A 14834-nucleotide genomic window follows, 5' to 3' on the forward strand; every position below is an offset into this window, starting at 1 on the left:
TGTTAGTGAGTTTTAGACAATATTATATTTGTTTATGTTTGGACAGTGTAGGATGCTGGCCGGCTAGTTCTGCAAGCTATTCCCAAGGAGAGACACCACTGTTATCAGGAGGAGTATTGAAGTGTGGTATGTTTTAGTCTTTGCACAGTTGTTTAATTATTTTGTCCATGTGATGTTTACTAGAATTCAGCTTTTAGAGGTAAATGTGTAACATGTTAGATTTTTTTGAAGAGGACCACAATGGAAATAATTATTTCACTTTTTTCTGTTATCCTCAACAATTTTTTTTATACATTGAATCCACATTTGGGGTTCTATTGTGTTTTAAATTGTAAAATTAAAAACATCAATTCTGTCTTGTTGGTGAGTTTGAAGACTGACCTGTCTTGTTGGTGAGTTTGAAGACAATGTTTCGGTCGGAAATGCCACAGACGTTCCTAACGGAAGCGATGCAGCTGTAGTTGGCATAGTCTTGAGGACGAAGGTTCTTCAGCTTCAAGATCTTCGTCTCCCCCTGCAGCTCAGATACACAATCAGAATAACACTAGTGTGAAAATGTGTGTGAATAGAATGAATACAATAATAAACACTGTTCATGAAGTATCTCCACTTCATTTATGGCTTTTACATTTTTCTGAAATTGCGGTTGGATGATTACAAGTTGGATGATTCCCTCCCTTCTGATTCTGATAATCTTACAAACCAGGATTTCTCAAAAACCTGGAAAACCTTGGGACAGTTCCTGGAATGTTGCAACCCTATGCCATTCACATTTACTGTAAATCACGGAACCAGGAACAGATCTGCATGTTTCCAAATGTAGCATAGTTCATGAACTTTACTGTAAAACAAGTCATAAAACAAATCACAGTTACCCTTATTTAATCTGTTGCGAAACCACTGTGCAGATGACACCACGGATCACACAACGTGGTCTTCACCGCTACATCACTCAACATCGGACAGCCTCACTAGGAGGTTGTTCAATTTCACTGTGTGTCTGTTGACTCCTCCACCAACACCACACAGTAGCCTGACAGACAGAGACTGTGACTCCAGACAGGCCCAGCTAGAGCCCTGTGATGGGATGTGATGAGAGTCTTTGATCTTCTTCCTCTCCACCAGGGGGTCAGATTAGGACTTCAGTCAGCCTGGCACATCAGTCCTCACAAGCCGTAATCATAGTCCTCACGAACCACAATCACAGTCCCCACAAACTCTAATCGCTCATCTCTTTCATTCTCCCCAATGATCATCAGTCTACTGCATGGCATTCAGATGTTAATTGTATTTGATTAGGAACGGAGGGATGGACTCAGTCTGTGGCTGCAGTTGCTTTACCTCCTCCTTCTCTCTGGTTTTGGCTGATAGTGGAAGATGTGTCTGGCGGGATGATGATTCAGAGGCCAGTTTAAAACAGTGGGAGACACATTGGAATAAAAATCAATTTGGAAAACAAGGGGGAGGAGGAAGGGAGGGAGAGAGGGATGAGGGTGGTTGGAGGAAGGAACATAGGAGGTGGGATGGACGAGGATATGAGAGAGGTTAGACGATAAAATGTGGGCAGAAAAGAATGGAGATATAGAAAATACATTTGGAAGGATGAAAGAATAAGGCTTGTGTGAGAGATGTAACGATTGGAGGGAACATTGACAAGAGGGATAAAGGTGGGTAAGAATGGGAAAGGATAGAGAGAGATAGAGGGGCTGTAAAACAGAGAGATGGATGAAGGAATTAATGAAGGAATGAAAGGGTGTTGGGGATGGCCTTATAAGGGTATATGGATAGATGAATAAAGGATGAAGAGTCTGGATGCATTGTTGGTCTGGATGCATAGACACACAGCTGTGTGATCAACACACCCACACCAGTAAAGCTTCAACGGCGATGTCAACAAGACCTGGTCGCATTGTTCTAAAATTACCTCTCAACATAAGTCAGCACCATCCTTCACTCCTCTCCACCTCTTACATCATTGCTCTCTCCCTCCACTCCTAATCTATAATATTAAGGTAGTCTCAATGTTCTGCTTGCCTGAGTTAGAATAAGCTGTAGCCAATACTATTTACCAAAATAGTTTTTATCTATATTTTCCATAGCTGTCTATTTACCACCACAAACACTCAACGAGCTGTATAGGGCCATAAGAAAACAAGAAAATACTCATCCAGAGGCGGTGCTCCTAGAAGCCGGTGATTTTATTGCAGGGAAACTGAAATTCTACCAGCATGTCACCTGCAACTAAAGGCAAAAAAACTATTGATCACCTTTACTCCACACGCAGAAATGCCTACAAAGCTCTCCCTCACCCTCCACTTGGCAAATCTGACCATAACTTCATTCTAGACAATCTGGACCCTCTCTTTCTAAAATTGTTGCAACCCCTATTACTAGCCTGTTCAACCTCTCTTTCGTTTGAGATCCCCAAAGATTGAAAAGCTGCCACGGTCATCCCCCTCTTCAAAGGGGGAGACACTCTAGACCCTGTTATAGACCTATATCCACCCTGCCCTGCCTTTCTAAAATCTTCGAAAGCCAAGTTAACAAACAGATCACCGACCATTTCGAATCCCACTGCAACATCACCACTATGCAATTTGGTTTCCGACCTGGTCATGGGTGCACCTCAGCCACGCTCAAGGTCCTAAACGATATCATAACCGTCATCGATAAAAGACAGTTATGTGCAGCCGTCTTCATCGTCCTGGCAAAGGCTTTCGACTCTGTCAATCATCGCATTCTTATCGGCAGACTCAGTAGCCTTGGTTTTTCAAATGACTGCTTCGCCTGGTTCACAAACTACTTCTCAGATAGAGTTCAGTGTGTCAAATCGGAGGGCCTGTTGTCCGGACCTCTGGCAGTCTCTATGGGGCTGCCACAGGGTTCAATTCTCGGGCCGATTCTTTTCTCGGTATATATCAATGATATCGCTCTTGCTGCTGGTGATTCCCTGATCCACCTCTACGCAGACGACACCATTCTGTATACATCTAGCCCTTCATTGGACACTGTGTTAACAAAATTCCAAACGAGCTTCAATGCCATACAACACTCCTTCCGTGGCCTCCAACTGCTTTTAAATGCTCCAAATCAAAATTAAATCTAGAATAGGCTTCCTATTTCTCAACAAAGCGTCCTTCACTCATGCTGCCAAACGTACCCTCGTTAAACTGACTATCCTACCGATCCTTGACTTCGGCAATGTCATTTACAAAATAGCCTCCAACACTCTACTCAGCAAACTGGATGTAGTCTATCACAGTGCCATCGGTTTTGTCACCAAAGCCCCATGTACTACCCACCACTGCGACCTGTATGCTCTCGTTGGCTGGCCCTTGCTACATATTCGTCGCCAAACCCACTGGCTCCAGGTCATCTATAAGTCTTTGCTATGTAAAGCCCCGCGTTATCTCAGCTCAATGGTCACCATAGCAACACCCACCCATAGCACTCGCTCCAGCAGGTATATTTCACTGGTCATCCCCAAAGCCAACACTTCCTTTGGCCACCTTTCCTTCCAGTTCTCTGCTGCCAATGACTGGAACGAATTGCAAAAATCACTGAAGCTGGAGACTTATATCTCCCTCTCTAACTTTAAGCATCAGCTGTCAGAGCAGCTTACCAATCACTGTACCTGTACACAGCCCATCTGTAAATAGCACACCCAACTACCTCATCCCCATATTTTTATTTATCTTCTTGCTCTTTTGCACCCCAGTATATCTACTTGCACATCATCATCTGCACATCTATCACTCCAGTGTTAATGCTAAATTGTAATTATTTCGCCTCTTTGGCATATTTATTGCCTTACCTCCATAATCTTCTACATTTGCACACACTGTACATAGATTTTTTTATTGTGTTATTGACTGTACATTTGTTTATGTGTAACTCTGTGTTGTTGATTTTGTCGCACTGCTTTGCTTTATCTTGGCCAGGTCGCAGTTGTAAATGAGAACTTGTTCTCAACTGGCCTATCTGTTTAAATATTGGTGAAATGTATTCTCCTGATTCCTGCTTACCAGCAAAAACTCAAGCAGGAAGTACCATTGACACACTCATTACTGAAGTGGCCCGACGAAGCAGATGCTAAAATACAGGACTGTTTCGCTAGCACAGACTGGAATATGTTCCAGGATTCATCTGATAGCATGGAGATTTACCACATTAGTTACCGGCTTCATTAATAAATTAATCGACAACTTCGTCCCCACAGTGACCTAACATTCATATCCCAACCAGAAGCCATGAATTACAGGCAACATCCGCACTGAGCTAAAAGCTAGAGCTGCCACTATCCAGGAGCGGGACATTAATCCGGACACTTATAATCCCGCTACGCCCTCCGACAAACCATCAAACAAGCAAAGCGTCAATTGTGTCCATACAGGACAAAGATCAAATCCTACTACAACGACTCTGACACTCGTCGGATGTGGCAGGGCTTGCAAACTACCACGGATTACAAAGGGAAACCCAACCACGAGTTGCCCAGTGATGTAAGCCTACCAGACGAGCTAAATGGCTTCTATGCTCGCTTCCAGACAAGCAACACTGAACCATGCATGATAGAACCAGCTGTTTGATCACACTCTCCTTATCCGATTTGAGTAAAGCCTTTAAAACAGGTTAACAATCACAAGGCCACAGGGACAAACGGATTACCAGGATGCGTACACAGAGCATGTGCTGACCTGCTGGCAAGTGTCTTCACTGACATTTTCAACCTCTCCCTGACCGAGTCTGTTTCAAGCAGACCACCATAATCCCTGTGCCCCAAAAGCCAAGGTAACCTGTCCAAATGACTATCGCCCTGTATCACACATATCTGTAGCTGTGAAATGCTTTGTAAGGCTGGTCATCGCTCACATCAACAACATCATCCCAGACACCCTGGACCCATTCGCATAACGCTCCAACAGATCCACAGAAGACGCAATTTCTATTGCGTCTTCTGCACTCCACACTGCCCTTTCCCACCTGGAGAAGGGGAACACCTATGTGAGAATGCTGTTCATTGACTACAGCTCAGCGTTCAACACCATAGTGCCCTCCAAGCTCTTCACTAAGCTAATAGACTGAGCACCTCCCTCTGCAACTGGATCCTGGACTTCCTGATGGGCCGCCTCCAGGTTTCGAGCGTAGGCAACAACACATCCACCACACTGACCCTCAACATGGTGGCCCCTCAGGAGTGAGAGCTAAGTCCCCTCCTGTAATCCATGTTCACCTACATCTGTGTGGCCGTGCACGACTCCAACACCATCATTAAGTTTACCGACGACATGACGGTAGGCCTCATCACCAACGACGATCAGACAGCCTATAAGGAGGAGGTCAGAGAACTGGCAGGAGCTGATCGTGGACTACACAAAGTGTATGTGACGAGTCAACTTTTTTTACTCATCACATATGCTACTGTTTATTATCTATCACTTTCTTCTTAGTTATATGTACATATATAACTCAATTACCTCGAACCCCTGCACATCAACTCAGTACTGGTACCCCGTGTATATAGCCAAGTTATCGTTACTCATTGTGTATTTAGTCATAGTTTTATTGTTATGTGTTTTACTTTCTATTATTTCTTTATTTTATATCTATCTGCATTGTTGGGAAGGGCACGTAAGCATTTCACTGTTAGTCTAGACCTGTTGTTAACAAAGCATGTGACGAATAACTTGATTTTGATAACAGCATCCCTCTCTCCTCTCCTCCTAACCTCTGCCAGAGAGAAACAGTAATCTGGCATTTAGCAATGGGAAAACAAATGTGGTGGCTTCAAACATATCTCCTGATCTTCCTGTTATTCTTCTGCCCACCACGGGGAATAATGCATGCCACGGAAGAAGAGGAGGAGAGGAGGAGGGAGGAGAGAGGAGGAGGAGGAAGCCCTCAATGAAAGCCTGTCACTTCTTGGCTAATTACCAAGGGCATATTCCCATGCTGGGTTTGAAATGCTACCCCTGCTCTGTCCAAATGCTTGGTGGGCTGAGGGAAAATAGAGAAGAGGACAGAGGTGGGGGGAAAAGAAGAGGTGGGCTGGGAGAGGAGAAGAGAGACGAAAGGAAAGTGGGCTTGGGAAAGGAGCATGAGAGGAGGGAATTGGAGAAGAGATGGACTGAAGGGAAGAGGAGGGAAGACAAGAGAGGAGATCAGGGATCAGGACAGAGCAGGAGGAAAAATAAGACATGGGCTGGGGGAGGAGAGGAAAGAAGAAAGAGAAGAGGAGAGGAGGGGAGAGAGAGAGAGAAAGGAATAAGAGAGAAGAGGACAAAAGAGGAGGGAAAAAAGAGGTAGGCTGGGAGAGGAGAAGAAGACGAGGGAACAGGAGGCTCAGAAGGGCAGCCAGCTACCTCAGACTCGCAGTCTCTGGGCACACCCTTATTTATTTAAATACATATCTCCCCATCCAGAGTGTAAAGTACTGAGATGTCTCTACATACCCCGCCCTATAGACTCACCTATACCCATCCAGAGTGTAAAGTACTGAGATGTCTCCATATACCCTGCTCTACAGACTTACCTATAGACATTAGGTCTACAGTATATTGTCTTATTGGCCTTCCCTGTAGCTCAGTTGGTAGAGCATGGTGTTTGCAACACCAGGGTTGTGGGTTCGATTCCCACGGGGGGCCAGCACAGGAAAAAAAAAAAAAAAAAAAAAAAAAAAATAATAATAATGTATGAAATGTATGCATTCACTACTGTAAGTCGCTCTGGATAAGAGCGTCTGCTAAATGACTAAAATGTAAAAATGTTATTCTTACCTGTGTGAAGAATGGTTCGTAGATCTCCACTCCCTTGTCAGAGCCCTGTGAGAGGACATCTCGTCCTCGGTGCCAGCTGTAGCGGACAGGGGGGTTGGAGTTAGCCATGCAGCGCAGGAACACCGTCCTCTCATAGTAGAACTGCTCTTTGGCCTCTCCTACACTCTGGTGCACCGTCACTACAGGGTCATCCAGGACTGGAGACAGAGAGGAACAGGGGAAGAGGAGAGGACAATCTATTGATCAATCAATCAATAAATACATCGGGCAAGTAATGAATCCATTGAGAGCTCAATTGAATGGCTACCTAACCAATAAGACATTTGCATTATCGATGATCAACACCACGTGAAAAATAAATTCACTACAGTTCAAAAGTTTGGGGTCACTTAGAAATGTCCTTGTTTTTGAAAGAAAAGCAAAAAATGTTGTCCATTAAAATGACATCAAATGGATCAGAAATACAGTATAGACATTGTTAATGTTGTAAATTAAAAGATTAAGATGGGCAAAAGAACACACACACTGGACAGGGGAACTCTGCCTAGAAGGCCAGCATCCCGATGTTGCCTCTTCACCGTTTTGCGGGTACTATTTAATGAAGCTGCCAGTTGAGGACTTGTGAGGCGTCTGTTTCTCAAACTAGACACTCTAATGTTGTTGTCCTCTTGCTCAGTTGTGCACCGGGGCCTCCCACTCATCTTTCTATTCTGGTTAGAGACAGTTTACACTGTTCTGTGAAGGGAGTAGTACACAGCGTTGTACGAGATCTTCAGTTTCTTGGCAATTTCTCGCATGGAATAGCCTTAATTTCTCAGAATGAGAGTAGAATGATGAGTTTCAGAAGAAATGTCTTTGTTTCTGGCCATTTTGAGCCTGTAATCGAACCCACAAATGCTGATGCACCAGATACTCAACGCCTATGTAGATATTCCATTAAAAATCAGTCATTTCCAGCTACAGTAGTCATTTACAACATTAACAATGTCTACACTGTATTTCTGATCAATTTGATGTTATTTTAAATTGACAAATGTGCTTTCCTTTCAAAAACAAGGACATTTCTAAATGACACCAAACATTTGAACTGTAGCATATATATATATATATATATATATAGTCAGACACTTTTGGATACGTGTGATGTTTCACACATATTTTTCACGTGAACAAATCACGTGAAAAATTCCACGTGGGGAAAAACATAGTTGTGTGAAGTGTCGCATTGACTTTTCACATTACTCATACACATCTGATTTCCCAATGTTTCACGTATGCTTGTGTCAGGATTAGAACCAGAATCTCCAATGGGAGTAGGCAACGTCTTGACTATACGAACAAGAGTGAAAATACAAATTTTGTAGTCGCAGGTGGGGCTACATCATCACGTGACCATGAGCAAATATGACCGACTCATGTCCGCTACACTTTCACATGTGCATTTTCAAATTTTAAGGTCAACTAGGGCTGTCAAACGATAAAACATTTCAATCGAGTTAATCGCATGATTTGCTTTGATTAATCACAATTCATTTTAAATTCTTAATTTGCTCAAATTGAGCTGTAATTTAAGATTTTTTTATACAAAAAGCATTACAAGAATATTTACATCTTGATTTTGTCCAAAGTAACAGTTAGCAAAATCTGGTAAATTGATAAACACATTTTCTTTAACCTCAAAGTCACCTTGTTTTGACATCGCATTGTTGTTTTTAGCTGTATAGATTATGTATTTTTTTATGTTTTCTGTGAATTTTGAACACTTTCAGATAATGTAAAAAAAAAGGAAAAAAATGTGAACTTGAGTTCACTAAACTGATTAATGATTAACTCTGACAGCATTACTTTTAACATGTTTAACAGGGTAAATAAGGAGACACGGAGCTCTAGCTTCTCTGTTCTTTTCACTGGGCTTTTTCCAACGGTCACTGACCAACATATGAAGAAGAAAGGCGTGAGCCTGCAACGGTAACACTCCAAATAGATGGCTCAGAAATAAGAAATAATTATTTTGAACGCACTTGAATTGTTATACTCAGGTAGGCTAAGTTGACTTTTTACAGAATGGCATTACAGAATTAACAATTTCATATGTGAAAATTGCTACTGCAACATGTTAACACCACCTTTTCACATGTGAGGAGAATAACACAATTTCACCACCGCATGTGAACTTGCAATTCTACATGTGAAAATGAGATTTTCACGTGGAGTTTTCTTACATGTGAAACAAACAATTTGATTGACAGTTCATGCAGTTTTTGTAGTCTGATCATGGAATTCTGAATATGTCATGCGTCTACACCTACATTTTAATGTGTCTACCGTGTCCAGAGTGTGTCCGGATTCCCTTTTCCCCGCTATATTAAAATACCTGAATGCATTCTGCAAATAGTGGAACAGGCTACATCTGATAGGGAAAGGGAAAGGGGGATACCTAGTCAGTTGTACAACTGAATGCCTGCAACTGAAATGTGTGTTCCGCATTTAACCCAACCCCTCTGAATCAGAGGTGCGGGGGGCTGCCTTAATTGAAATCCACGTCTTCGGTGCCCGGTAAACAGTGGGTTAACTGCCTTGCTCAGTGGCAGTCGATCCAGCAAACTTTCAATAATAATACAACAACATCTTGATGGCTGTAGCAAACTACTGTAGCTAATTAACCAGCTAAACTCTGTAACTAGCCAGCTAGCTAGCAAAGCTAAAGCGCTTGCAAACAGGTTAGCATAACTCTAGACAAATAAAACACAGTTTTTCTAATTAGGCTAGCTGGCTAGCATTTTTAAAGCCAGCAAACACGTTCCTCACACGCTAGGAACGTATTTTCTCCAACGTTTAATGAAAAAAAGTGTCTTTCGCTCACAAAAACAAATGTTTTCTGGAGACTTGTGGGCCGAGTGCTGATGACGTCACCTACTGTATGCTCTTTATGTTGCCTGATTACAGTCCAGACTGAGGAGAAATCCGCACACAATGCGTCCCTGACCAGCTCCTGAAGTGATCAGCCAGATCTGAACACAATCAGACCACAATGCAAGTTTTGTGTGTCTAGAACCTTCTTTTCAATGAGATCTTTGTATTCTGATAACAGAAGTCGCATGTACGTGTCAAGTGTAGTAATAATGGTGAAAAGTTCAAAGGTCACACTTAGTTCAAAGCCTCTGTAATTGACATGTACTTATTCCAATATGGCGTAGCAGTCGGATGTGTCTTTTGTCTTGTCCCATGTAAATAATCGTTTTCCTCGTTTTTTTTCGTAAATATTTCGTATATATTTTAATCTCACTTTCCATCTACGGACTGAATATGGGGGGCTGTGGTGTGGTGTGGGGGCTGTGCTTTGGCAAAGTGGGTGGGGTTATATCCTACCTGTTTGGCCCTGTCCGGGGGTATCATCGGATGGGGCCACAGTGTCTTCTGATCCCTCCTGTCTCAGCCTCCAGTATTTATGCTGCAGTAGTTTATGTGTCGGGGGGCTAGGGTCAGTCTGTTACATCTGGAGTATTTCTCTTGTCTTATCCGGTGTCCTGTGTGAATTTAAATATGCTCTCTCTAATTCTCTCTTTCTCTCTTTCTGTCTTTCTCTCGGAGGACCTGAGCCCTAGGACCATGCCTCAGGACTACCTGGTATGATGACTCCTTGCTGTCCCCAGTCCACCTGGCCGTGCTGCTGCTCCAGTTTCAACTGTTCTGCCTGCGGCTATGGAACCCTGACCTGTTCACCGGACGTGCTTGTTGCACCCTCGACAACTACTATGATTATTATTATTTATGAACATTTTAACATTTTAACATCTTGACCATGTTCTGTTATAATATCCACCCTGCACAGCCAGAAGAGGACTGGCCACCCCTCATAGCCTGGTTCCTCTCTAGGTTTCTTCCTAGGTTTTTGGCCTTTCTAGGGAGTTTTTCCTAGGGAGTTTTTCCTAGCCACCGTGCTTCTTTCACATGCTTTGCTTGCTATTTGGGGTTTTAGGCTGGGTTTCTGTACAGCACTTTGAGATATCAGCTGATGTACGAAGGGCTATATAAAAATAAATTTGATTAAATTTGATTGAATATACTCTCCTGTAACCCGCCTCACCCAATGTGGTACGGATCTGCTATTAGCCAGCTAACTAGCTACTAGCTAGTAGTCAGTTAGCCACTGCCATAACTCGGACACCAGCCAGCCTCAGCTCGGTCAATACCTGCCAGTTTGCACAGCGCAATATCAACCCAGAGCATGTTGAACTGCTTTTTTTCTACCTCCAAATTCCTACCGCAAGCTCTGGACCATTGCACCGGATCATAGCAGCTAGCTAGCTGCAATCCGATTGGCTACTCCTGGCTAATGCCTCTGTCCCGAAGCAAGCACCAGTTAGCTTTGAGCTAGCCGAAGAGGTCTACAAGCTAATTCTTGGGCTACAATACCTATTTTGCCAATTGGCCTGGACCCTTTATTGCCGACACGGAGCTCCGCCAATCCATCACGGCTGGTCTGCCGACGTAATCGTCCGAGGTGGTTTCAACAGGCTTTTCTGTTGTGACGTCGCCGAAGACCCATCTGCTGGCCACGGCCCGCAAGCTTTCTGAATCGCTGTGTCTCCAGCTCACCTAGCGTAGTAGCGACTACCGAACGGCTCCCTGACTCACCTATTGCTGGTCATTAGCCCTATGATCACTCGGCTACACATGCCTCGCCCTAATGTCAATATGCCTTGTCTACTAATGTTTAGGTTAGTTAGTATTGTTTTATTTCACTGTAGAGCCCCCAGCCCCACCCTAAATGCCTTAGATAGCTCTTTTGTCACACCCTCACATACATGCAGAGACCTCACCTGGCTTAACTGGTGCCTCCAGGGACGCAACCACCCATCATCACTCAATATCTAGGTTTACCTCCACTGTACTCACATCCTACCATACCCTTGTCTGTACATTATGCCCTGAATTTATTCTACCACGCCCAGAAATCTGCTCCTTTTATTATCTGTCCCCAACGCACTAGACAACCAGTTCTTATAGCCTTTAGCCGTACCCTTACCCTACTCCTCCTCTGTTCCTCTGGTGATGTAGAGGTTAACCCAGGCCCTGTATCCCCCAGCACCACACCTATTCCCAAGGTGCTCTCATTTGTTGACTTCTGTAACCATAAAAGCCTTAGTTTCATGCATGTTAACATCAGAAGCCTCCTCCCTAAGTGTGTTTTATACACTGCTTTAGCACATGCCGCCAACCCTGATGTCCTGACTTAGGAAGGCCACCAAAAATTCAGAAATTTCTATCCCCAGCTACAACATTTTCCGACAAGATAAAACTGCCAAAAGGGGCGGAGTTGTGATCCACTGCAGAGATAGCCTGCAGAGTACTGTCATACTATCCAGGTCTGTGCCCAAACAATTTGAGTTTCTACTTTTAAAAATCCACCTTTCCAAAAATAAGTCTCTCACCGTTGCTGCTTCTTATAGACCCCCCTCAGCCCCCAGCTGTGCCCTGGACACCATATGTGAATTGATTGCCCCCCGTCTGTCTTCAGAGTTCGTGCTGTTAGGTGACCTAAACTGGGATATGCTTAGTGCCCCGGCCGTCCTACAGTTTAAGCTAGATGCCCTCAATCTCACAAAAATTATCAAGGAACCTATCAGGTACAATCCTAAATCCGAAACCATGGGCACTCTCATAGATATCATCCTGACCAACTTGCCCTCTAAATACACCTCTGCTGTCTTCAACCAGGATCTCAGCGATCACTGCCTCATTGCCTGCGTCCGTAATGGGTCTGCGGTCAAACAACCACCCCTCATCACTGTCAAATGCTCCCTTAAACACTTCAATGAGCAGGCCTTTCTAATTGACCTGGCCTGGAACCCTGGAAGAATATTGACCTCATCCCGTCAGTAGAGGATGTCTGGTTGCTCTTTAAAAGTGCTTTCCATCCTAAATAAGCATGCCCCATTCAAAAATGTAGAACTAAGAACAGATATAGCCCTTGGTTCACCCCAGACTTGACTGTCCTTGACCAGGACAAAAACATCCTGTGGCGTACTGCATTAGCATCGAATAGCCCCCGCAAAATGCAACTTTTCAGGGCAGTCAGGAACCAATATACACAAAGAGTTAGGAAAGCTAAGGATAGCTTTTTCAAACAGAAATTTGCATCCTGTAGCACTAATTACATAACGTTTTGGGACACTGTAAAATCCATGGAGAACAAGAGCACCTTCTCTCAGCTGCCCACTGCATTGAGGCTAGGAAACACTGTCACCACCGATAAATCAATGATAATCGATCATTTCAATAAGCATTTTTCTACAGCGGGTCATGCTTTCCACCTGGCTACCCCTACCCTGGCCAACAGCTCTGTACCTCCCGCAGAAACTTGCCCAAGAACCCCCGCTTCTCATTCACCCAAATCCAGACAGCTGATGTTCTGAAAGAGCTGCAAAATCTGGAACCCTACCAATCAGCTGGGCTAGACAATCTGGACCCTCTCTTTCTAAAATTATCTGCCGTAATTGTTGCAACTCCTATTACTAGCCTGTTCAACCTCTCTTTCGTATTGTCTGAGATCCTCAAAGATTGGAAAGCTGCCACGGTCATCCCCCTCTTCAAAGGGGGAGACACTCTAGACACAAACTGTTACAGACCTGCCCTGCTTTTCTAAAATCTTCTAAAGTTAACAAACAGATCACCGACCATTTTGAATCCCACTGTCATGACGTTGCCCTCTTTGAGTACAGCGAGCACAGTTGACCCCCTCCCCCTCTACCACCCCCCTACTTCTGCACCATCTCCCTCTGAACCAGGCCTTTTCTATGCACCATTCCCCTACCTACCTCCCCCTACCCAGGCTGCTGTGGTGAGAGGGGTCGTGAAATTCCAAAGGAGAATGTCCTGCCTCATGGCCACAGTATAAAGAGACAGAGTGTTTTCATGGAGAGAACAAAGGATTCTTCCATCTCACAGAATTGGAGAACCGAACAACATTTATGTTCTGGAGAAGGTATAAAAGATCGGTGAAGAATCCAGCTACGAACTGGTCCATTTGGTACAATTTTATGAAAACTCCTGAGAGACAATATGGCCATATTACCATACTAAGGTTTATATACTAGCCTCAGCGATGAGACTTACATCTAATGGTTGTATAAAATTTATGAATAAGGATAAAGCTATTTGGAATATGTTGAGATGCTATGTACTTACGATAACCTCTTTCATCTAGACGTTCCGCTAGCAGAACACCTGCTCCAATATCCAATGATAGGCGTGGCGCGAATTACAAATTCCTCAAAAATACAAAAACTTCAATTTTTCAAACATATGACTATTTCACAGCATTTTAAAGATAAGACTCTCCTTTATCTAACCACACTGTCCGATTTCAAAAAGGCTTTACAGCGAAAGCAAAACATTAGATTATGTCAGCAGAGTGCCAAGCCAGAAATAATCAGACACCCATTTTTGAAAATAGCATATAATGTCACAAAAACCCAGAAGACAGCTAAATGCAGCACTAACCTTTGATGATCTTCATCAGATGACACACCTAGGACATTATGTTATACAATACATGCATGTTTTGTTCAATCAAGTTCATATTTATATCAAAAAACAGCTTTTTACATTAGCATGTGACGTTCAGAACTAGCATACCCCCCGCAAACTTCCGGGGAATTTGCTAACAATTTACTAAATTACTCACGATAAACGTTCACAAAAAGCATAACAATTATTTTAAGAATTATAGATACAGAACTCCTCTATGCACTCAATATGTCCGATTTTAAAATAGCTTTTTGGTGAAAGCACATTTTGCAATATTCTAAGTACATAGCCCAGCCATCACGGGCTAGCTATTTAGACACCCGGCAAGTTTAGCCTTCACCAAAATCAGATTTACTATTATAAAAGTTTGATTACCTTTTGTTGTCTTCGTCAGAATGCACTCCCAGGACTGCTACTTCAATAACAAATGTTGGTTTGGTCCAAAATAATCCATCGTTATATCCGAATAGCGGCGTTTTGTTCGTGCGTCCCAGACACTATCCGAAATGGTAAATCAGGGTCACG

General features: G+C 43.4%; 1 protein-coding gene across 2 annotated transcripts in view; it reads right to left on the minus strand.

The window, feature by feature from the left end:
- The window catches only part of LOC106608081 (MAM domain-containing glycosylphosphatidylinositol anchor protein 2), a 396771-nt gene that overhangs the window by 192010 nt on the left and 189927 nt on the right, over positions 1-14834 (minus strand). For both annotated transcript variants that reach the window (XM_014205779.3, XM_014205777.3), the window contains exons 4-5: positions 6777-6973; positions 382-514 (exon numbers count right to left, since the gene is read on the minus strand). In XM_014205779.3, coding sequence (XP_014061254.3) covers positions 382-514; positions 6777-6973 — 330 coding nt within the window. The remainder of the gene's footprint in view (positions 1-381; positions 515-6776; positions 6974-14834) is intronic.

This window comes from Salmo salar, chromosome 06, assembly GCF_965601325.2.
Source record: "Salmo salar chromosome 06, fSalSal1, whole genome shotgun sequence".
Taxonomy (NCBI): domain Eukaryota; kingdom Metazoa; phylum Chordata; class Actinopteri; order Salmoniformes; family Salmonidae; genus Salmo; species Salmo salar.